At 36.1% G+C, this 24,718-nt stretch overlaps 1 protein-coding gene across 5 annotated transcripts in view; it reads left to right on the top strand.

The window, feature by feature from the left end:
• The window catches only part of LOC121869160 (L-lactate dehydrogenase-like), a 76,058-nt gene that overhangs the window by 32,511 nt on the left and 18,829 nt on the right, over nt 1-24,718 (top strand). For 4 of the 5 annotated variants that reach the window (XM_042370351.1, XM_042370350.1, XM_042370348.1 and 1 more), the window contains exons 3-7: nt 1,748-1,979; nt 2,214-2,413; nt 2,647-2,820; nt 8,182-8,299; nt 18,820-18,943. In XM_042370351.1, coding sequence (XP_042226285.1) covers nt 1,748-1,979; nt 2,214-2,413; nt 2,647-2,820; nt 8,182-8,299; nt 18,820-18,943 — 848 coding nt within the window. Of the gene's footprint in view, nt 1-1,747; nt 1,980-2,213; nt 2,414-2,646; nt 2,821-8,181; nt 8,300-18,819; nt 18,944-19,036; nt 19,161-24,718 lie in introns of all 5 variants that reach the window. The other variant, XM_042370349.1, reaches the window with a different exon arrangement.

The raw sequence follows: 24,718 nt of genomic DNA, 5'->3' as shown, positions 1-24,718 counted from the left end.
CATTACCAAGTTCTTCACCCACCACAGCCGGCCCAAGTCAGTGATAGTGAGGATATGGACTTTGAGGGGTTTGACAAAGAGGCCCTGCAAGCCTCTGTGGTGGACAGTGATACAATTGATACAAGTGATACAGGTGAGGGCCAATAATCTGCCCTCTGCCTCGGAACCAACCCCCCATCCCTATGTGCCCAGCCATCTTTTCTACTAACCTAAGTGTTAAAAAGCCTAATATTATTGATATTTCACTTAAATATTAATTGTGTGTGCATACCATCATAAAATTAAGATGTTATTTTTACTACAAGGTACGTACTGTGTCGGAAAAAGTGTAGTTTGGGGGTTGGCCCAGTCTATTTCAATTAATCCCATATGTTCTGTTATTTCGTTTACGCGTTTCTCGTTTTATGCGGACCTCCATGGGTTCAATTGACTGCGTAAATGCAGACTATACTGTATAATCATACATCTAAGAAGGTATGGAGAAGAATTTATTTTACTGAAGTGATGCTTTGCACTGTATGGCATCAGCAAGCAGTGTGCAGGCTCCCAGCGGGTGAAATTTGGCTGATTCATTATGTTAGCGGTACCATTTTCTGTGATATTATTGATTAATTATTCTCCAAATTATTTAAATGTGTCCTTCCTTGCTAAATGACTGCTAGATGCAAAGACAAAACATGTCATGAATGTTGCTACTGATAATGGTAGAAAACAATTTTTTTTTTTTGTTTTTGTTTTTTGTAATAACGAACGGGTTGTGCGCTTGGCAGTGGTGCTGTGTATTGTACCTGTAGGATCCCTGTTGATTGGCTATGCTGCTACAGGTACTACCCATCCTGTGATCTACCAGAAATTGCTTTGCGATGTGCGATGTACTGGTAGATTGCGATCGATGTTTTGGCCAACCCTGCATGTATAGCAATACAGTACATGTTCTGTATATACTGTAGTGCTGTACCAATGAGAAGTTATCTGCATACAGCACTCTCAGAACATATGTTTAAGGCATAAGCTGACAAAAATATCCATAAAATCTATGATAATTGTGTAATATCCATCCATTCTAAGATTAAATCGAGTGTCACATCTCACACTGGATGGTGATACCGAAGGATCTTCAAATGCATCAATGGAGCGATATCTGTTGTGGGCATATGTATTTTTTATTTTTATTTTTTGCACTTTACAGCCTAGAACTAAACCATTGTGCTTAGTTTAGTTTTAAGGGTGTCAGCCAACTCTCAGAATACCAATCCTGATGGTCCAACTCACTTAGGAAATTTTATGATCAGACCAAGTTGACATAAATGAATAATTTTTGGTCACTGTTATAGATAACTTCTGGCTGTTTTGGCTAACCATATTATTATTACTTAATGATATAACAACTATTAGTGTATTATAGATTGACTTAATAGTACAGTACATGTTAAGTTTTACTTTTGGACAACATGGGAATCTTAGAAATTTTATCTTTGCAATCGATAGTGTAGATAATTTTAAGACACTTTTCTTCATTGACGTTTCCTTACAAATGACCTGACCTAACCTCCTAACTGGAGGCTCTGCCCCTCCCCCCAGCATATTTAAGTCATTTGCGAGGGAAACGTTATTGAAGAAAAGTGTCTTAGAATTGTGTATACTACTGATTCCAATAGTTAAATTCCTAAGATTACCCAGATGACAGAAGCGAAAACAATACCCACTATACATGTACAGTAGTACAGTACAATTATTTTTTTCACAGCAACAGCAGTCAAGATGGCATCCATTCCACAATTGTTAATGGAGGAGGTTCAGCCAGCCTTGACTACATCTGGTAGCAAGGTGACAGTGGTTGGTGTAGGTCAGGTGGGAATGGCTTGTGCATTCTCTCTCTTGACCCAGCACATCTGTTCAGAATTGGCTCTTGTTGATGTGGTTCCTGACAAGTTGCGGGGCGAGATGATGGACCTTCAGCATGGCCTAACTTTCCTTAGGTTTGTCACTGCAAACTTTTTCAGTTCTAAATGTGCCTGTGTTATATACAGTAGATAATTATGTTAGGTACTTCTACTTGACTGAATATGTCATTGAAGATATCTGCATTTGAAAAGAAGACTATTTTTGTTGATTGGAGAAAATTTACAAAAAAATTATCAATTGGATTGAGCAATTATTATTTCTCATCTTTATCCTTGAAATTGAATAATTTAATTCATTTTATTTCTCAGGAATGTGAAAATTGAAGCCAGCACAGATTATGCTGCGAGTGCTGGTTCCCGTTTGTGCATTGTAACAGCTGGTGCCCGTCAGAAGGAAGGAGAGTCTCGTCTCTCACTTGTGCAGCGTAATGTTGATATTTACAAGGGCATCATTCCTAATCTTGTCAAGCATTCTCCAAACTGCATTCTTCTTATTGTTTCCAATCCTGGTAAGTTAGACCTCAGATATTCCAGACATGTCAAATGATTCCTTTATTAAAATAATTTATATGAAACTACACTTCTTTCTATACTCATGTTTATGGCAAACATTTGTTGCATATTTTCTTTTTAAGAAAATCTGAAAATTCAGTATTAACCATTGGGTAATAATTTCAAGCTGAAGATATTTTTCATTTATTGCCTTTCTTACATCATATTTAGGACAGTTTTTCTCTTCCAGTGGATATTCTGACCTATGTGGCATGGAAGTTGTCTGGATTGCCAAAGAATAGAGTAATTGGATCTGGCACCAATCTTGATTCATCAAGATTCCGTTTCCATCTGTCACAGAAACTGAATGTTGCTCCCTCCTCTTGCCATGGCTGGATTATTGGCGAGCATGGAGACTCTTCAGGTACTATTTTGATTGTTGTTCATTGATAAGATTTAGTGTAAAGCACAAAATATAGTCATACATATATAATAAGCATTTCACATGTATATCATACCTGCATCATTGAAAATTGTTCTTTATCTGACTGTGGTTTCATGGCTATGTCTGCTTACTTACTTTACTACCCAGTTGTGCAGTCATTCTGTGCTGTTATTCAGTAGACTGTTGGCAAGTACTGGCCCTACTGGGTAGACGTGTACAAACTCTTGAATGTATACCAGAACATCTTCTAATGTGGGGGTGGCGAACCTATTTGAGAGCTTGTGCCCAAATCGGCGATAATTTTCTGAAAAATTCTCTTGCGTGCCTGTGGGAATTTTGAGCAGAAGATTATTATTATCATTATTATTATTATTATTATTATTATTATTATTATTATTATTATTATTATTATTATTATTATTATTATTATTATTATAATAATAATAATAATAATATTGGTACAGTCGGCCCTTAACATTCGCGGGGGTTAGGTAACAGAGATACCCGTGAATGTTAAAAATCCGTGTACTATTTCTGCCCCCCCCCTCCTCCCCCCTAAAAAATCCCTGGCCCCCCATGTCCTTATTTACCGTATATACCTGTGTGTAGTTCGAGTTTTTAAGACAAAGTTATTTGGCAAAAATTGGGGGTCGACCTCTAAACGGGTAATAGTTTCGTTAGGTTGAAAAATATTTACCAGTAACTACCAGTAAACAATGGAAACGATGCACCAACACACCACCAGCTGTGAGTGTCGGTACAGTTGCCAGGGCAGATCTCTTGCGAGCCCAAAGTAGCCAAATCCATGGTATGGTAGCACAGGACGATGTAAAACAAAGTATTCATTTATTAAAGTTAATTTATAGATACTGGACATAAATTTTTGTTCATTACATTTGAAACATCAATCTTTGTTAATTAAATTTGAAACAAGAGAAAACTACAATACTGGATTTTCATTAAAATATTACATCACAAGTATATTTTACCTTAACTGTGACTGAATGAATATATTCTCGGAAATAAATATGGAAATGTAATATTTTTGCTGGAATGACGTACATATTATAGTGGGAAGTGGGATAAAATCATGACGAAAGACTTTCGCTTTCTTTCGTTGTTCAAAATATTTTACCGTAATCGCTTTTCGAATGGTTTTCAGTTAAAAAACTGTTGTACTCGTACTGTATTACAATAATATTCTATCCTATCATTAGCCTTATAATCCCACAACTGAAAACCATTCGAAAAGCGATTACGGTAACATCTTTTGAGCGAAAGAAAGCGAGTCATTGCTTTCGTCACTTTCCACTGTAATACGTACGTCATTTCAGCAAAATATTACATTTCCATATTCTCAGAAATAAATAGTACTTTTGCTGAAACGTGATGTATTTCAATGTAAATTAGGATAAAATACATGACGAAAACAAGAGACTTTACCTAACCTTCCGATGTTCAAGAGATGTTACTCGTTTTTTTAGTAGTTTTCGGTTAAAATACTCTTATATTAGTGATATTCTATTCATACTGTGCTTGATATAATACATTCACGGAAATGTAATATTTTTGCAACTACAATGCTGATGTTAACACAAGTGTGGTTACAGCGAGACTGACTGAGTGAGGGAGAGCTATGCGTGTGTGTGTGAGGTTGCGGGAGCGGGCGGTGTCCCGTGTTCGGTGCCGCGCGTGAGTTGAATGGCGCGCAATTTGAATGTACTTCAATTACTTCAATGTACAGAATATTCCTCTGGCAGGGCAATCCGCGTATTTGCGAATCCGTGAATGCTAAACCCTCGTATGTGAAGGGCCGACTGTATTTTACTAAATTTTTATAGAGAAAGAGAACAAAATGCTTGAAAGCATTCTTAGAGAAGTCTGTTTAGGCAACCAGTAACTTTTTTGAATTGTTTTCAATGGGGCAGCTTTAGGAATTACATGTTATTTATAACTAGTAATTCACAAGAGGTAAAATTAATGAATTACCCGACAATAATAATGGACCTTCATTTTAGAAGAAAGGAGGAGTCCTGTTGCTTATTTATGTGTACAGGTATTCATTTTTTTTACTATTAACGAAAGTATAACAGAGAGAGATTGAAATAAATGAAAGCATTTTAGAAAAAGCCTGTTAAAAAAATTATTGATATCAATGTTTTTTAAAAAGACAATTGAAAAATAACATTATTTATAAATAGTACTGAACCTTATAACCAATATATGAAATGTGACAGTGAAATGATAAGCTTTGGTTCTTATAATAAAACAAAAAAAAAATCGAGGAAAGGAAAATAAGCATATTTTACTGAGTGAGACTTTTGCTGCTGCACCAACAATGATACATATTTTATATAAGGTTTGTATTTGTTTGTTTTGAGAGCTATGCATGCAGTGCTAGTTTCATCAGTAAGTCTACTCCAATAATTAGACTTGACAAAGTTCATCACTGAAAACAATGACTCACATGAATATGTAGATGAAAATACTGTACTGTTAAAACTGCCATTGCTAAATTTTTCAGACAGTCAAATGTTTCAGGAATGGAATTCCAGAGTTTCAGAACCTCATTTACTGCAATTTTCGGTGCTGATCCAGTCACTAACTGATCTCTTTCAATATTTTCTAGTTCAGGTCTTAAGTTGACAAATTTTTGCCTCCAAATTGAGCTGTTTTGTAAATCAATCAATTGCATCTCAAAATTATCCAAATCAATCCACTGCAACATATCCAAATTCAGTTTGTCTAATGTTACAATGTCTGCACAGTTTATGAATTTTGCAGTTTCTCCAAATGACCTGAACTAAGTAAATCTTAAAGAAAAATGTTCAGTAGTTGAATCAGTGATGCTCGAAAATTGCATTTGAAGGCTCTGAATGTCTGTTTTCTTATGAATTTCAAGATCAGTCATGTGTTTTTTTAGGTTTGGGAAATATTTATAAGTGCCATTGTCGACATCACGTTTAAAAATTTTCAGTTTGATTTCAAAGGCTTTTAGGTTATCAAACATAACATCAAGTGTTTTGCCAGATTCCTGTAATTTGGTGTTCAAGTCATTTAAATGTGAGGAGAAATTTGTAAAAAAACATCAATCTACAAATCCACACAACGTCAGATAATTTTTGACAAGAACATTTGTCATTCTTCAAAAACAGACAACTTTCATCAAAACACTCAACAAATCGTTAAAGGACAGAACCTCGACTAAGCCAATGAACGTATTGTACATAGTAAGTAGTCCTGTGTACACCGAATTCACCTCGCTCATTAAATTCTGAAATTGTCTTTTTTTCAAAGCATGCACAGAAATATAATTGACTACCTTGGTTTCAATTTTCATCACTTCTTCACGTTCTTTAAGGCCAGCTTTTGCACACAAAGCCTCCTGGAGTACAATACAATGAAAGGCTACCAGTGGATGTCCAACATATTTTTCAAACAAATTTACAAAACCTGCTTCTCTACTAATCATGCTGGGTGCACCCTCAGTTGCCATGGAAACTATTTTTGAAAGATCAATTTGTCGATTAGACAGTTCGTTTACTACTGCCTTACATATTTCAGCCCCTGTGGTATGTTCAGGTAAAGTAAACCAGTTCTTCACATATTTCATCGCCCCTACAAAATCGAGCAATAATGGCTAGCCTAGCTGATGATGTAACATCAGTGCTCTCATCAAGACAAATGGAAAGCAATTGACATGAACCAATATCTTTTGTTAGCTATTCTACTATGTTTGTTTCCATCTTTAATATTCTATCTTTTACTGTGTTTCTACTCACTGGCAAATCCTTAATGCGCTGAATAATTTTTTCCTTTTCTGGAAAACCATTAAAAAGGAATGAAGCACATTTTAGCCATGATTCTTTAATATACTCCCCATCACTGAGTCGTTTTCCATGTTGAGCATTAATCTTTGAAATCTCAAAACCAGCAGCAACTAAGTTGGAACTACCTGAAACAAATTTCATCAAAACATTTGACTGCATTTTTTTGTTCCTGATTTCTCGAGAAATGTGTTCTTTTTGTTCTCGCTCACTTTTATCACAAAGCCATTTATGAACAGCTTCATAATGCCGCTTTACGGAGGAAGTCCTGCACACCACTGTTTCGGAACATAAGATGCGTAATGCTTTATCACCCTTTTTGATCATGCCAAGTCTTTCACGCCATGATTCTTGAAAATCTCTGCTGCTGCTGCCTTCATTTGAAAATTTTTGTTTCTTTGCTGGTTGAGCTGACATTCTGGACAAGCTGATAAGGGTAGATACAATGCAAATACTAATACAAAGTCAAAACAGAGTAGTAAACAGTAATGCAGCTTACAAATCCTTTTACCAATAAATAATCACTCGGCCACATTCCACATGACATTATATTCTAATTGTCAAACAATTCAAAAATTTTATTATTCGTATCATTAGTTTATTATCGTTTTCTTCAATGTCACAAAAACTCCAGTGTTTGCTCACAAACAACTGAAGGAAAATATGAGCAGAGTGAAGCCAATGCCAACCGTTCACTTCTATAATTACCCGAATACTGATGTGTACACTGGGTCGGCAGGGATTTCAAAACGTGTCATCCAAAGTAAAGTGTTTTCGCAACCGCCCAGCTGGCGCCAAGCCGGCGTGAGACACCTCACTGCTCCCGGCTTGTAAAAATTCATTCGCAGCAATAATAATTGGTAGTAATGACTGGCTAGTAAGAGGAAAAGTGGTAAAAAGAATTAAAGAAGCGATTAATTGTCAGTCGTGTCTTTTCTAGAATCTTGTGAAATTACCCATATTTTGCCCACTGTAGATATCTTCTACACTGTAACTATTGTGTAATTATTTATCACAGGCTCCTCAACCTTTTGTGTACCAATACTTTTAGCTTTAGTACTGTACTACCTTCCACAGGATGGTCATGGAGTGCATAATTGGTCAGCAGCTTTTTTGGGAAGGACTGAAAACTAAACCCCTGAAAACCTCTGAGTGCAGCCAGATTGGAACAGTTAACTTTTAATAAGCCATACATTCAAAGTTTATTTTAAACATAATTTTAAATGGAATAAAAACTAGAATTGACAATTAATTTTCAGGTTTGAAGAACACTTTCATCAGCAAGCAATATTATTGAATTGATCAAAAAGTGTAGCTTCCAGGATCACAACCTTGATAATTGATTCATCTGGGATGATCCCTTGGGGTTCATGATTTTAGGAGCATTACATCACTAGCATATACCTTCTCGAAGTTCTGTACAGTATAAAGAGGAATTTATTTGAAGAAGCTCCTAAGTGCCATCAGAAAAATCTGTTGGTGTTTGTTTTATGACTGACTCATTATTTTCCAGTGCCAGTATGGTCAGGTGTAAACATTGCCGGAGTGCGGCTTCGTGACCTCAACCCACTTATTGGTACCCCAGAGGATCCTGACAAGTACAATGAAATGCACAGGGATGTTGTGAACAGGTACTGTAATACTGTGATCTCAATATAGTTTTATTTTGAGGGTAAATTAATATATTATATACATCGGGAGAGAGAATTCCATTATTATATACAAAGAAAATGAAGTGAGCATTCACTTAATATTGATATTTTTACTGCTACAGTACTGTACACCATATGGAATTAGAAGTGTAAATTTTAAGTTCTTTACTCTAACCAATAATCTTCAATTTAATGGAATGCTTAACTTTAAACTTCTATTTATTTTTCAAATGTGCTTTTAAGTTTAGCACTTCTTTACCTTTATCAATTCATTACATGGTTTAGGTTTTGAAGTTTAATTTTATTTTCTGTACAGTTATAGTGAAACATCTGTGAGTGGTTAATATCTGGCAGAATTAGAACTTTAAATTGCCGTTCATACTGTAAGTTTTTGGTTGTTAGGTTTACTAAAGAAAATTTAATTGACCACAAAGCCAGATTAACCAATTTTGGTGGTTGAGCTGTACAGTAGTGAGTCATATGATACACTATTGTTTTGTTATGAAAGATGTTTGTAATACTGATTCCTGATTGAAACACTTGTAGCTGATTAGTAACTGTTTTTGAAGTACATTACTGGTTGGATCAGTGATGTAGGAAGTGGAGAGTAAATACAGTACTGTATAAGTTATGTGATACAGCTCTCCACATTAATATTGTACAGTGATTAAGTTATCCATTTTAAAGATTCTTGTAATTGTACTGGTACAGTACTTAAGAGGTTTAGAAGTGTTAAGTGAGGGATTCTTTTAAGAAAATTGTCTTACAACAGCATAAAATTTAAAATTAAATATAATGCTAACTGCTATGCTGTACACTGTACATGTTATGTATACATATGACCACCCTGTACTGTACAGTACTACAGTACTGTACGTATATAGAAAGTTAAAAAATATCTTGTCAAGTCATATCATCCAATCAGTGCTTGGGTTAAGGCTGTTCATTAGCTGCCAGTGTTTGCAACAGGATGACAGTATACAGGCAGTTCCCGAGTTATGAACCAGTTACGTTCCTGGACCTTGTTCGTAAGGCGATCTGTTTGTAAGTCAGAACAGTGTTAATTCCATAGTTGATGTTAGGTTAAAGCACAATCCTTCCCAGACAAAACAACAATAGTATCCCATACATAACAAATAATGTAAATAAAGTTATGTTAAACAATCTAAAGTCATGTAAAAAATGAATATAAGGTTGTGTAAAAAATGGGATTTTAGTTACAACCTTGCCCATACAAAACAATACTAATATCCCATACATAACAACTGTAATGAAAGTAATGTCAAACAATATAGAATAATGAAATTAATATAAAAAAGGAGTTTCAGTGACAGATTTTTGTGATGATTATATTGGGATCCTGTTTGTAAGTGCAGGTGTTCGTAAGTCGAGGACTGCCTGTAGTTGACTTTCAGACATTGGTTATAACAGTTGCAAGGAAAGACTCACTCTTACTCTATAGTTTCCAACAGTAATTCTTGGTAAGTTATTGCACAAAAGAATGGAAATTATTGATTTTATGGCCATAAGAGCCTCACTGCCAGCATGATTTACTGTAGATGCTACACCATATGGGTTGACAGTTTTGTTTTAATGCATTCAGAACCATTATTTTCAGAGGTAATTTATTTCATTAAAGTACATTGGATTTAGAAGAAGCCTTTTCAGTTATTAAGAAGGAACAGAGAGACTTTAGATTGAATGATGTGCATATTGATCTTTATGGAAGACTGCTGAGGAGGAGATGGACTTTAGCTACAGTTTTACATTTATGGCTCATCCCACAACATTGGCTTATATTTAACTGAATATTTGAGAATCAATTGGGTTTTTAAAGCCAGCTGATGGGGACAATGTTCTAATTAAAACACATTACAGTATACAGCAGTTCTGTTGGGGTTATGGTGATGTAATAACTGAAATAGGCCAGCAGAATGATCTTGTTTGATGACCGGAATATATATTCAGGGTTAGCATGTCTTTCCTACTTCATGGCTATCACTTCAGAGTACAGTGTATGATAAAATATGCATATCAGCTCTTGTAGATGTTGCAGTAATAAAGAGGATAAATAAGCAAAAGACTTCATTCAAAAATAGAAGAACAGGTACTGTACACTAACACCTATGTGGTAGTATATATACAGCAGAAGGTAAACCAGTGGTAGATAAAGAAGTGAGGTAGATAAAGTAAAGATGAAAACTACGATGAAAATAGAATTAAAAACTGCTGTACTGTACGAAACTTCCCATGATAGTTTCCAGTAGCTCAATGGTTAATTTTGTAGGAATAGATTAACGCAGAAAAAATCATAATGATCGGTACTTCTGTGTCATCAGTGACATTGAAGGGTTGTATATGTCAGCATTAAAGTGTTTGTATTTGGCAGCATGATATAATTACCAAATCTTTATTACAGTACTTGCTCTTTATAAGGTAAAACACATTTTTCCTTTTGGAGCTAATTCCACCGGGAAAATATACTTTCATGACCTAGTAATGTGAGTCATCAGTACTAAATCATCATTCTCCTGAAAATTTGAACTGAAGTGCACACTAACATTTTGCTTTAGATAATTTTGGTAGATGTACAGTACTGTATCCATGCAACATTTGAAAGACCATGTGTACATATGACTAACTAACTTTATCCTGTGCAGCTAATATGTTTGCAGTTCACATTAGGCAATCTGGATTTAATGATTAGCTATTTAAATTTTGTAATTTGTGACAATGCTATTTTTTTTTAGGTATAACTCAAGATTGTGTTTGTTAGGTTGTAGATAGTAGTCGTTTGGTCTAACTTCTTAATTTTGAAGTATGACAGTGGAAGTAAATAATGTACAGTACAGTATATAATTCACTCCATCCTGATGATGGACAGGTAAGGTTGGAGTATTTGCTTATTGTGTGGTTAGTATAGCTTATCTGCATTAAACTTTTCTGTTTGTACTGTATAAACAAATGGTGTTCTTTGGATATTCATCTGTTATGGGTTTAATTTTAATAACATCACTGTTGTCAGTACATTAGTTAGGTGGTGGTTGAAACAAAAGTTAAAAATGTACAAGTCTCTCCGTTTTGAAAATAGAAAGACCACCATTTGAGCAGAAGGGGTTAATTTTGCATACAGCATAGTCTGCATTTACGTGGTCAATTGAACCCATGGAGGTCCGCGTGAAACGAGAAACGCGTAAACGAAATAACAGAACATATGGGATTAATTGAAATAGAGACTGGGCCGACCCCCAAACTCCACTTTTTCCGACACAATACGTACCTTGTAGTAAAAATAAGATATTAATTTTATGATGGTATGCACACAATTAATATTTAAGAGAAATATCAATAATATTTGGTTTTTTAACACTTACGTTCGTAGAAAAGATGGGTCGGCACACATGGATGGCGGCTGGTTCTGAGGCAGAGGGCAGGTTAGTTGCCCTCCGGTGAATCACTTTCACTACTCGCAGAGGTTTGCAGGGCCTCCCAGACAAACTCCTCAAAGTCCATATCCTCACTGTCACTATCACTGACTTGGGCTGGCTGTGGTTGTGGTGGGTTGCGGGCGAAGAAGTCCTTAATACTATGTTGACGACTAGCATTGATGTTGTTGAGATAGATCTGGATATACGGCTCCATAACTTTCGTCAGATGGTTATTAGACTCCTCATACCGATGCTTGTCTGGGTCGTTGTCAAGGATGAGCTCAATTTTCTCCCCCAACTCGATGATTTCCTTCACATAATCATGGCTTGGTCCAGGTAATTCAAAGTTTTTCTCGGGTGGTGGGGGTCCAGCGGAAGCCATCGTGAGGGGAATAGCGGGCACAAGAGAGAACTATACACGGACTGAGAACAATGAGACTAGCCCGGCTAGGTCAGCGACTTCTACCCTCTGGTTGCAGGGCACGTTATGTTACATTAGACCAATCACAGCTAGCAGCGGAGGGAATGCGTGGGTGGTAAGGATGCGTGGCCCAATCACAGTCCAATACGTCATATGAAGTCGGCGATAACTTAAGAGTGACCTAATGTGCACCCCTCACTGCGCCGCTTCCCTCGTATGGTCAAGAATGGACCGCGTGAGTAAAAATTGGCGCGACGCGTCTGGACCTCTCCAGCAGCTCGCCGCGTAAATGGCGAAATTTACAGCGTAATTAAAACATTTCATTCTGGCACGGCACCGCGTAAATGACCAAACGCGCAAATAAAAACCGCGTAAATCCAGACTATACTGTACTGTACTGCATGGTATTGTATTTTAATTTAATTTTCACTACTAAATGGTTTGTTAATACTGTATTGTAGTCTGAACTTTAGCGTAACAATCCATTTTGCTTCTTATATGCTAACTTATGCCTTCATAGCTGAATGAAATTATTTTGTGGTCATTCTGCTGCTATGCTATTGCACCTCAAATCTTCAGATATTAAGTTTCTGAAAATCATGTACTGTACAGTACTACTCTATCTATACAGAGTTTTTTTAAGTTATAAACTTTCATTTTCTATTCCTGTTAAAGTTTGTATACAAGGGTGTACTGTATTTACAAAATTCGTCCAATACCCATTTGCTTTTCTGTACGTGTACTGTACTAGTTCATCTTATAATTGCCTGTTTATTTATACTTCATATTATAAACTTTACCTATTACCCATTTGCCTTTCTATTCCTAATCCATTTATACTGTACTTGTTTGTGTATACAGTGTACAAGTACCCTTCTGACAATCTAACCATTTGCATATCTCTACTTAAACCACCAAATGCTTTTTTACTTCACAATACCTATACCATATGCACTTCTCTGTGTATTTAATCCATCTTTCAGCAGATACTTGACAATTAATTAATTGTGACAATTTCTATACTCTACCCGTTCCACGCTAACCTAGCCCATAAGCCTCGCCCCTCGTCTATGGCTACAAATAGCTGATTGGTTCCCCCGAGCGTTCTACCTTCCCCGGACTGCGCGTGTGAGCACGTATTTACATCAACCCTTTTAGATAAATATTTAAAATTTTCCAACATCCTCTCTGAAGTGCTAATGCCTTGAAATCATTTGCATTTTGATAGTAAAGATATTTAACATTACAGTATTTTAGATAACAACAGGTCTGCTTACCAACTGTGAACACTTTTACTTTAATTTTATCCTCTTCACCACTGATCGGCTCTTCAGCCGCTTGGGCGATTGGTCACGTCTTTGTTATGCACTGGTGGCAAGTACTGGGCATGCACCGGCTCCTAAATGTACCTGAACCTGCTCCAGTGCTGGTCAAGTCTGATCTTGAAAGAGCGCACACTCGGTGCTGTCACAACACTTTCTGGTAGATTGTTCCAAGAGTTTACATCTCTCACTCCGAAAAAGTTTGCCCTCACAGTTTTCTGGACCTGTGGCTTCTTCAATTTTGAGCTGTGACCCCTTGTGGGGCGAGCATCCGCCAGCTCCAAGTAAGGACACTCGACTGAGTAGTGCCCCTTGAGATGCTTATACACCTCAATTAGGTCGCCCCTTGCCCGTCTGTAATATAAGCTAGACAAGTTCAGGCGCTCCAATCTCTGAGGGTAGTTGAGATGCCGAAGTGCAGGCACCAGTCTGGTGGCCTTCCTTTGAATATTTTCAACCAATTGACAGTCACTAGCATATCTCGGGGACCAGACGGGGTGACAGTACTCCAGATGGGGAAGCACTTCACTCTTGAAGATCGTCTCAAGGGACGGACTGTCTAGATATCTGAACGACCTTCTTATAAGATCCAATAATTTATTTGCCTGAATTACCTTTTTCTCGCAATGGCCCGAGAACTTCAGCTCATTGTCAACATACACACCTAGGTCCTTCTCACATTCAGTCTCAAATAGTACAGTTTCTTTATCCTGTTGGGACATATGATATGCCTCCTTACTGTTGGTACGCCCCAGGTGCATCCTCTTACACTTCGTGACATTGAACCTCGGCAGCCATTTCTTCGACCAATCTTGGAGCTCACAGAGATCCTTCTGCAGCTCTTCACAGTCTGCATGGTTCTTGATTTCCCGAAATAACTTGGCGTAATCGACAAACATTTGTATGGAGGAGTGTACAACATCAGGCATGTCATTTATGAAACAAACAAAACGACAGCAGGCCCAATACACTGCCCTGTGGTACCCCGCTTGTGACAGGTATGGATGATGATTTCGTGCCATTAATCTATGAACCAATCGGCAATTAGTACAGAAGAGGGGCATGGCTTACTGGTCAGGTTAGCGTGGAAATACTATAGTTTTATCATGTTTTTCATAATAGTACCAACAAAAATAATTTCTTTAACCTAACTCCATTTCAGATAAACTCATATGCAAGTGCTACCAAAACTGGTTGGGTTTAGCCAGGTAACACCTCAGGCAACACCTGACTAAGGTTGCTAAAATTAATTAAAAGACTTTTATATTTACAACCTATTCCACTAGAGCGAGCAACCATTGCCCTCGAAAGAGGGAGATTAGAAGCCATGGCTGACTGAGAAATAGGAGTCTTGATGAGCTTTGGTTCGTGCAACTGACTGTGCAACCCACATTCAAACTAACTCTGCTGCAAACCTTTTTGAGGCAATATTGCTTGTCTTTTTATTAATTTTCTTGATAGAAGCTAATTTGACATCATATTTTTTAGCACAGGTATGTGCATTAGATTATTGGGCAGGTACTGTGCAGTTTCTGTTTGTTCAATAAGTTCCTGCCATTCCATCCGAGTATGGGTTATTTCCAGTTCAATGTGCTTTTTGTGTTAATAGTAGTCCCAAAGTCTTCATCAAGCTGATCAATCTGTTCACAACTCTTACTCTAAAGAAGTTCTCTGGCAGTTTTTTTGTAATTATAGCTTCTGTAACCCTTTGTAGGCATATCCCACAAAGATGTGGTGTGGAGGGTAGCACTGTACCAGACATATCCCACAGCTATTGGACGCATTTCTTGTGGGCTCAATTTAAATTTACTCTGCTTTGTTTTTGCTCAGCATCTTTGTGGTGATTTCTGGCAACTGCTCTGAGGCAGTGAAGGCCTTTTGCCCATTAGTAATGGATGGATATACTGCATCTGCTTGTGTGTGGCACCCCATACAGGAGAAAATGATACCATTATATATGATTCTAGTGAGCATGTTGGTTTGATTCCCGGGTGCTCCCAGTTAACCCAGTTGTAAATGGGTACCCAAGTTTACAACTTGGGGAAGTGATGTCTATGGGACCCACCTTCACTTAAATAAATGATTATGGAGACAAAAATTACCCTCATGCATAGTGACAGCGATATAAGTGAAGATGGTGATTTTCCTCAAGATTTAACTAGTGAATCTTAGGGGATGAAAAATATGCTGGTGGTGTGCTAGTTTATCTTCCATGAGTCTTGTGTCCACCCATGAGGCTCCCACACGGGATGGGAGTGACACTTTGTTCCTCCTGAACTTTAATGGTATAGATTAGGAGGTTATGGTAAGATTAAAATATTTTATTATTTTTTTATTATTTTCCCGTCCAGTGGGTAAAGACCACGAGTTACCGTCACCTTTCTCAAAAGGTTAAATTGAGGATGTGACCTCTTGTGGTGTGACCGGCCACTAGATCTAAATATGATCATTTGACTGAGAAATGTCCTTTGAGGTTCTTATAAATACGTATCTTGTTAGATCACTCCTTGCCTATCTACTGTATAGTATAAACTAGGCAGTTAAAGGCATTCTAAACTTTCTTTGTACAAGAGGTCCTCCTTTGGGCATTCTCAATCAACTGGCCATCTTTGATATATCTCAGAAACCAAATAGATTGGCAATATTCGAAGTGGGGGAGCACCACATTATTGAAAAGCCTTATGATGGATGTGTATGAACTTAAAACAAACATTTGTTGATTGGGGACCCCTCCCTCCTGGTGGTTACATTTTTACTTGTGTACAAAGAAATGTATATTCCCTTTGTGTTTGGTCTTAGGACAATTATTTCTTTTACCTGTAATGTATATATATGTGTGTGTGTAGACACACAGACACACACAAAACACATACATATAAATAATAATGGGAAAATCCTCTCACAAATTATTAGAAACAAGACAACAAAATGTATTAAAAATGTGAGAGTCTACCCTCAAGTCAACTCTGGGATTTGTTATTAAAGCATGGAGTCGACTGGAGGGTCGACTCTCACATTTTTAATACACTTTGTTATCTTGTTTCTGATTATTTGTGAGAGGATTTTCCCATTGTTATTTATTTGTGTGTGTGTGTGTGTGTGTGTGTGTGTGTGTGTGTCTACACACACCCACACACATATACAATACAGGTAAAGAAATTACTGTCTTTAGAATGAATGGCTCCCTGTCCCGGTCGCAAAAATGCCAGGAACTTTAAAACTACCCTTAGACATTCTTGGGTACATCCAGGGTGTCCTCTGCAAATTAAAAATCGTGAATTGTCAGGGCATGCTGTACTTTGTTTGCCTGATATATCTTCTCACTATGATCTGAGAACTTTAGTTCGTTGTCAACATAAACACCAGCATCCTTTTCATGTTTGATTCCAATTAATGATGTTTCCTCATACGGTTGGGACATGATATGCCTTTCTGCTATTGGTATGACCGAGGTAGATTCTCATGCATGTTGTAATGTTGAATCTTAGCAGCCAGTCCTTTGATCACCCCTGAAGCTGATAGAGATCTTCATGTAACTCTTCCCTGTCTGTTCTGTTCTTAATTTTCCTGAATAGCTGAGTGTTGTCTGTAAACATTTCTGTGGAAGACTGAATAAACAAACAACAGTACTCCAAGTTCATATTGCCCCGTGGCACCCCACTTGTCATGGGTACACTTGTTGATTTTGTGCCATTAATCACCATGAACTGTTTGCAGTCATTAAGAAGTTTCCGATCCACTCGAAATCCATACTGCTACAGTTTAATTTTCAGCCTTTCATGAGATATGCTATCATATGCCTTAGCAAAGTCAAGGTATGTATTGTCAACATACCAACATGCTCCAGGATCTGTGTCCACATGTACAGCACCTGAAGCAGTTGCATGTCCGGGTATGGGTTGTGCTGTAAGCTTCATGATTCAGTGACTCATCAGGCTCACAGTCTTAACTTCCAATGCCTCTCCTTTGAGGGTGATGGTTGCTGTGAAGGCGTAGATTCATATTTGAATTAACCTTGACTGCCTTATCTTAGGGATACCTTAGTTAAACCCACCGGTCTTTGGCAGTATACAGTTCGTATATATACAAATCTTTCCTTTAATGGCTCGATTATAAAATGGATTTTCAGGATCAGTCCTGTTTATCTTTAATGTTATCCTTTTCTTGGACCGACTTTTAAGGAAACAAAGTTTACTTTAAGAAAAGCAACAAAAGTTTCAGTTGTTTTTGTATACATAATGTAAGATTTAAATTATCATAGTACTGTATCATTATTTTTTTTACAAGTTATGAACCAATAGTTGCAGGGTAGCTTCCAGGTTAAAATTTTAAAACATGCCTCCTTAGCCTGCCCTAATTGTGTTATTCATCACTATGAGACCTTTTGTTTATAAACTTTTCCCACATTTCCTTCTTCACTATATTGAACACTTTATTTTCTTATCCTATGTTTCAGGTACAGTAGTATCCAACATTTCTTTCCAATGGGGACTTAGGCTGTCAAGGCATTACTCTTACCTCAGACTGTGTTACTACATTCAGAGCTGTGACTTCCTGTCACCCCACATATTTTCTGCCCTGATTAATACATATTAAATAATGACTTATTTAAACCTAATCTACCTTATTCAGAATAATACACGCATATACTGTACCTTTATCATGTACATCCCATTACAAATTAATTCTATGAACTTTGCTCATGATACTGCATTATACCTTGCAATACATTAGGACACTGAACAACATATTACATGTGAATATCTTCATGAGCAAATAGTATTTCCTTATAATCTTTATTCAAGTTATTATTTGCTTATTTACTGAAATTATTATTAAATGCTGTACTACAATCAGGCAGTTGTTTAGTAATGAAGTCTCTATTGCCCTCTAATGCATTCAGAATTAGCTTTCGTTGCACAATGCAGCTACTCCAATACAGTATATAAATTTATGTATTGCTTTCTCATTACTGCTTTTTGTATGATTTGTTTTTTGAAGACCCTAAGAGAGCCTATTCAGTATCTTCTTCTTTTCTGCATATTTTCAACGGCATCTACAAAAATTAAAAACTGGTCCTTTATCCATTCCCTCTAATTGGTGTAACAGACAGTGACAAAGAAAGATGCATCGCATGTTTTTACTAATTAGTGCTTATGTTTATCCTGTTTTTTTGTAAAGACTAAGAGGTTCAGTAATACTCCCAGAAATATGAAAACAAAGATTGAAGTAAATTTTGCTGTTGAAGACTTGGAAACTGAAACTTTCTGTTGTTGGATTATAGCTTGTATAATAATGCTTAGTATTGTACCATATGTGATGTTACAGTGCATATGAAATCATCAAACTGAAGGGCTACACCTCTTGGGCTATTGGTCTCTCCGTTGCTTCCCTTGTTTCATCTGTTTTGAAGAACATACGCTCCTGTTATGCTGTCTCCATTGCTGTTCAAGTAAGTGTGACATAATTCTTAGAGATTAGAACTTTTAGTGAAACATCTTCTTTTACATATACAGTAAATAGACTTTTTGGCTGCTACTTGCAGCGCATATGAAGTGATCAGGCTGAAGGGTTACACATCGTGGGCCATCGGAACTTCATGCGCTATCCTTGCCAGGTCAATACTATCAAACGAGAGAAGTATTTATGCTGTAACCACAACTATTAAGGTATCAAAGATGGCTCCAAGCAAGTGATAGGATATCCTTACCAAGCAACAATTGTTACATACCATTACCCTTATTTTGGAATAAATATCCCAAGACTTTGGTTATGAATATCGGAGAATAATTCACGAAGTAATCTTTTTCTATTTATCTTTAAACATTATCCTTGAAATGTGAAAAATTATAATAATAATGATGTGAGGCTGGAGTTCTATTCTATCAAAAATTATGTTAGAACACTAATGAATTATAATTTTTATTCTTGTACTGTTTAAGAAGTCAAGGCAATGCCAAAAATGTATGCAACTAATAAGAAAAATGCATTCATAAAAGCTGTCCCCAGATTAAAAAAAAACAAACAGTGGACCAGGTGATGTGCTTCCGATTAAAAAAAAAAATATATATATATATATATATATATATATATATATATATATATATATATATATATATATATATATATATATATATATATATATATATATATATATATATATATATATATATATATATATATATATATATATATATATATATATATATATATATATATATATATATATATATATATATATATATATATATATATATATATATTATATATATATACACACAGTATTACCCCGCTTAACGTGGTTTCGCTTAGCGCGTTTTACCATATACGCGGTGCCTCGCCAGAACCAAACTTTCACTTAACGCGGGTTTTTTCGGTTTTTTTTTTCCACATATACGCTGTGAGTGTCCGGCTCGAAGCTATTTTTAGATTCGCCCGACCCGCCACCCTGCCTGACTGCCTGTTTTAGCTCATAAAATTCATACAAATTACCCGGCCAGAATATAATTTACATTGCTGGAATTCTTACAATATCATGATCATTTTGAATATAAACATCATAGATTTTGCATTAGACATACAAATTTTAGATATAATGTTTACTCTGAGTAAATATGTTATTTTTTGTACAAAATATATGACATTTGTATTCAAAATATTCCTGGGCTTACAAGGAATCCAGCAATGTCAATTATATTATCCTAACTTTAGTTTGAGGTATTATTTATTACTAAAAAGGTAAATATTCTGGTTTTCCCACATCTGGTAGGGAAGGTTGGTGGGGGGGAGGGAGGGACCGACTGACCATCTGTTACCGTGTGAAGAATATATTTTTTTTTTATTAACTTGAAGATATTTGTTTTAGCTCATAAAATTCATACAAATTACCCGGTCAGAATATAATTTACATTGCTGGAATTCTTATAATTTGATGATCATTTTGAATATAAACATCATAGATTTTGCATTAGACATACAAATTTTAGATGTAATGTTTACTCTGAGAAAATATATTATCTTTTGTGCAAAATATATGACATTTATATTCAAAATATTCCTTGTCTTACAAGGAATCCAGCAATGTCAATTATATTATCCTAACTTTAATCTGAGGTATTATTTAATACTAAATGTTAAAATTTAGTTTTTCACCCAACATCTCTTGAAGGGAGGATTGGTGGGGGGTGGGGGTGGAGGGTTGGGACTGACCGCACGGTTGGAAGAGGGGGGAGGCAAGGTGGGGTACTTTGATTGACAGATAGTGTCGTGAAGAATATTTTTTTTTTTTATTAACTGAAGATATTTGTTTTAGCTCATAAAATTCATATAAATTACCCGGCCAGAATATAATTTACATTGCTGGAATTCTTACAATTTGGTGATCATTTTGAATATATACATCATAGATTTTGCATTAGACATACAAATTTTAGATATAATGTTTACTCTGAGTAAATATGTTATCTTTTGTGCAAAATATATGACATTTATATTCAAAATATTCCTGGTCTTACAAGGAATCCAGCAATGTCAATTGTATTATCCTAACTTTAGTTTGAGGTATTATTTATTAAAATTTACTGGTTTTCCCCCCAAAATTTCTCAGAGAGGGATGAGCCAGCAGTGTTATGTGAGAAGAGGGGGAGGGAGTTGAGTCCATTATTTGAATGGACATTAACTTGGCAACTGTATTTCTCTATTTCTTTTAAGTATTAATTGTGTGCATGTACCATCATAAAATTAAGATGTTATTTTTACTAGAACATAGGTATTGTGTCGGAAAACGTGGAGTTTGGGGGTCGGGCCAGTTTCTGTTGGAATTAATCCCATATGTTCTGTTGTTCACTTAGCGCGGTTTTCACTTAACACGGTACTCTGTGGGTTTTATTGACCGCGTTAAGTGGGGTACTACTGTATATATATATACCTGTATATATATATATATATATATATATACCTGTATATATATATAATAATAATATATAATATATATATGTATATATATGTATGTATATATATATATATATATATATATATATATATATATATATATACATATATATATATATATATATATATATATATATATATATATATATATATATATATATATATATATATATATATATATATATATATATATATATATATATATATATATATATATATATATATATATATATATATATATTGAGTCATTACCTAATACCTGACCATTGTGGACCTGGTCTCACCCTCCTCTGTATATATACACCTTGTTTTGTACTCCTCTTTAGTCTGTACTCACCCCTGAAGATGTGAATTACACGAAAGCGCTTGGGCACTTCGTGTTTTCTTCTTTCCTTGTAGTTATCAGCATGCATATATATATATATATATATATATATATATATATATATATATATATATATATATATATATATATATATATATATATATATATGTATTACTACTTAAATGTTTTGGAGGACAAATTTACAACAAAAAGTTGTGACAACATCCTTACCAAAACACACTCAAACACTACTAAAGAATTAGAAGACAAAATGTGTCATTAAAAATCCAAAATACAGGGTACCAGCTTAAATAGAAATATGAGTTTGGAAATGCCACAAAAATATTGATCGATAATGTCTACTGTGTTGAAGAAGCCACAAGTTCAGAAAACAGTGAGGGCAGATGTTTTCAGTGAAAATGAAAATTATGAACTCTTGGAACAACCTGCAAGAGAGTGTTGACGGCACCGAGTGCAAGCTCTTTCAAGACCAGACTTGACCAACACTGGAGCAGGTTTACATGCATTCAGTTGTCAGAGCATGCCCAGTACTTGCCAACAGTGCCTAACAGAGACACGACCGACCGCCCAAGTGGCTAATGAGATGATGAGTGGTGAAGAGAATAAAAGTAAAATTAGTAAGAGTCCCTAAGGAGTCCTACCAATATACCTTCACAGTTGGTTTAATGCTCAGCTGTAAATACATATCTCAATCCCCAGAACTGTGCCTGAACTGCAGATACTAATTTAAATGAAATCCCCTGTTCCTGACTAACAAAAAGGAGTTCATTATTTTACAGGAGGAGAGGGGAGGTTATTCTGACCCACAACCAGGACTAGAGTACAGTCAAAGTGGGTCCCATAGGCATGACTGTCCATTAGGGAAAGTGAGGATACAGCACACTTTACACTAAGTCGTAAACTAGGAGACAGCATAGCTGGTACTGCACTCGACTGCATTCACTTCCCTAAGTTGTAAAATTAGATGCCTATTTACAGCTGGGTAAACCGAGAGCGCCTGGAGATCAAACCACTGACCCCCAGAACAGGAGGCAAGCAAGAACTGTGTTGTATAGTACGTGTAAATAATTCTATCCTAAATCCATCAAGCTCTTAAGATCTTCTATCAGTAATGGAAGTGGCCTCCAAGTCCAATTTTTTAAGATAAGGCTGAGGAACCGTTATTAAACGTTGATTCTAAAAGCACCACTGCATACGTGTGACATGAAATGACAACTAGGTAGTCACCTGCAAAGCATAAATTGATGGAGGTATTACTATACCCTGGGCACCCCAGATTATGGTATAGTTTCTGTCTGCTTTGTTGTTGGAACATCACCCCACAACAAGAGCCACTGTCCTAGAATTACCTCTGTTTTCTTCAAAATGGTCACTTATAGGAGGAATGGTATTCTGAAATCTTTCGTTAGATTACTTTTGAACTGAGGCAAAGGATAGTTCACTCAAGGTCTTTTTTCTGAAATCTCATTTTATCCAATCCTTTTCCATAGTCATCTTATCCAATTGTTCCTGTCCAAATAAATAAAGTAAGAATGTGTACTGTATACAGTACCGGTAATTATCCAATATATTACTGGTAATATATCCATGGAAAACACCCCAGGAATTTTCATTTTTGGTGCTATTTCCCTCCTTGCCTGGACCCTAACCTTACTACAGTAAAATGTTAATGAAATGTGAAGATACCCATATGAACCAACTATCAACTTCATAAGAATTTTTAGATGTACAATAGACTCATCTAGGAAAAGGTCTCCTCAAGTCGGTGAAGAGAAAATGACAGGGCACAGCCTTCCTTACAGGGACTCTTGAAATCTGATTATCCACTTTTGTACGGGATACCCTTTGAGCTGAATAAAATAATTTGGCGTTAGCCAAATAGAATATTAAAAGTGGCATCTCCATAGTGAAGTGGTTAAGAGGTGGAAGCTGTTATCAGTGCTAAGAATGGAATTTCCCTGCTAAGGGAATTGAAAAAGGCATAACAGAACCTGCCATTAATGGAGGGGGTAAAGAATTTAAGAAAGATGCATTCTATATAATTTTAAATAACAAACATAAAAGAAGAACAAAATAGAAATGTCATAACATCCAATTCTCATTAGTAGTATTCTGAAATACAGTATTTCACACATAAGATCCAAGAGTACTTTCCACCAAGTATTGTACTGTACTGTATAATGGACTTGAACTGTCACGCAGTGATCATGGTCGAAAAGTCATGAGACAGTGTGGGAAGAGCTTCTTTGTAATTCACCCTGCAATATAACTCCTAGATCAACCCTTCCTAAGTATGCAGGAAGTAACCAGATAAATGCATATACACCTTTCATGTTCATCATCAAATATGTATATGTTTTGATTACCAGCTATATCACCAACCTGACCATTCTTTGACTGAGTAGACAATCATGGGGTTTGATAATGAGCCAGCTTCTCCACAAAAGTGCAGTTGCCTGCATATGTAATGTTCCTTGCTTCACAGGAGACTTTGTACATGTGACAATGCCACAATGATTTTCTTTACAAACACTTCATTACAATGTAATTGCCTATATGTCGATGATTTCACATTTAATTGCCCTTAGTTATATATGTTGTTGGACTCTTGTTGTTCCCCCTTCACTGCCTCCCCCCACCATCCCCCAGTTGAGGTACAGCCAGGGACAAAAGTTTGCTCCTCGGTGAAACTGAGTCATGGGAATGAGTCTCCGAACTGACTTAACCCTGACTGTTTCATCTCATTTAGGGTTGATGCTGCTTCATTTTGGGCGGGAGCGAACTTTTAACCCCAACTGTACCTTGATTCAGTAGCATTGCCACATGTAATGAGTCACCTGTGAGCGAGAACATTACATACGTGGGCAACTATAGATCATGCAAGGTGGGAAATGAATCATTTTGATTCTTGATTCTTTGATATGAGTAAAA

The sequence above is a fragment of the Homarus americanus genome, unplaced genomic scaffold, assembly GCF_018991925.1.
Source record: "Homarus americanus isolate GMGI-L3 unplaced genomic scaffold, GMGI_Hamer_2.0 scaffold25467, whole genome shotgun sequence".
NCBI classification, from domain to species: Eukaryota; Metazoa; Arthropoda; class Malacostraca; order Decapoda; family Nephropidae; genus Homarus; species Homarus americanus.
The sequence above is the reverse complement of the archived record's forward strand: the minus strand, read 5'-3'. Positions and strand labels throughout refer to the sequence as shown.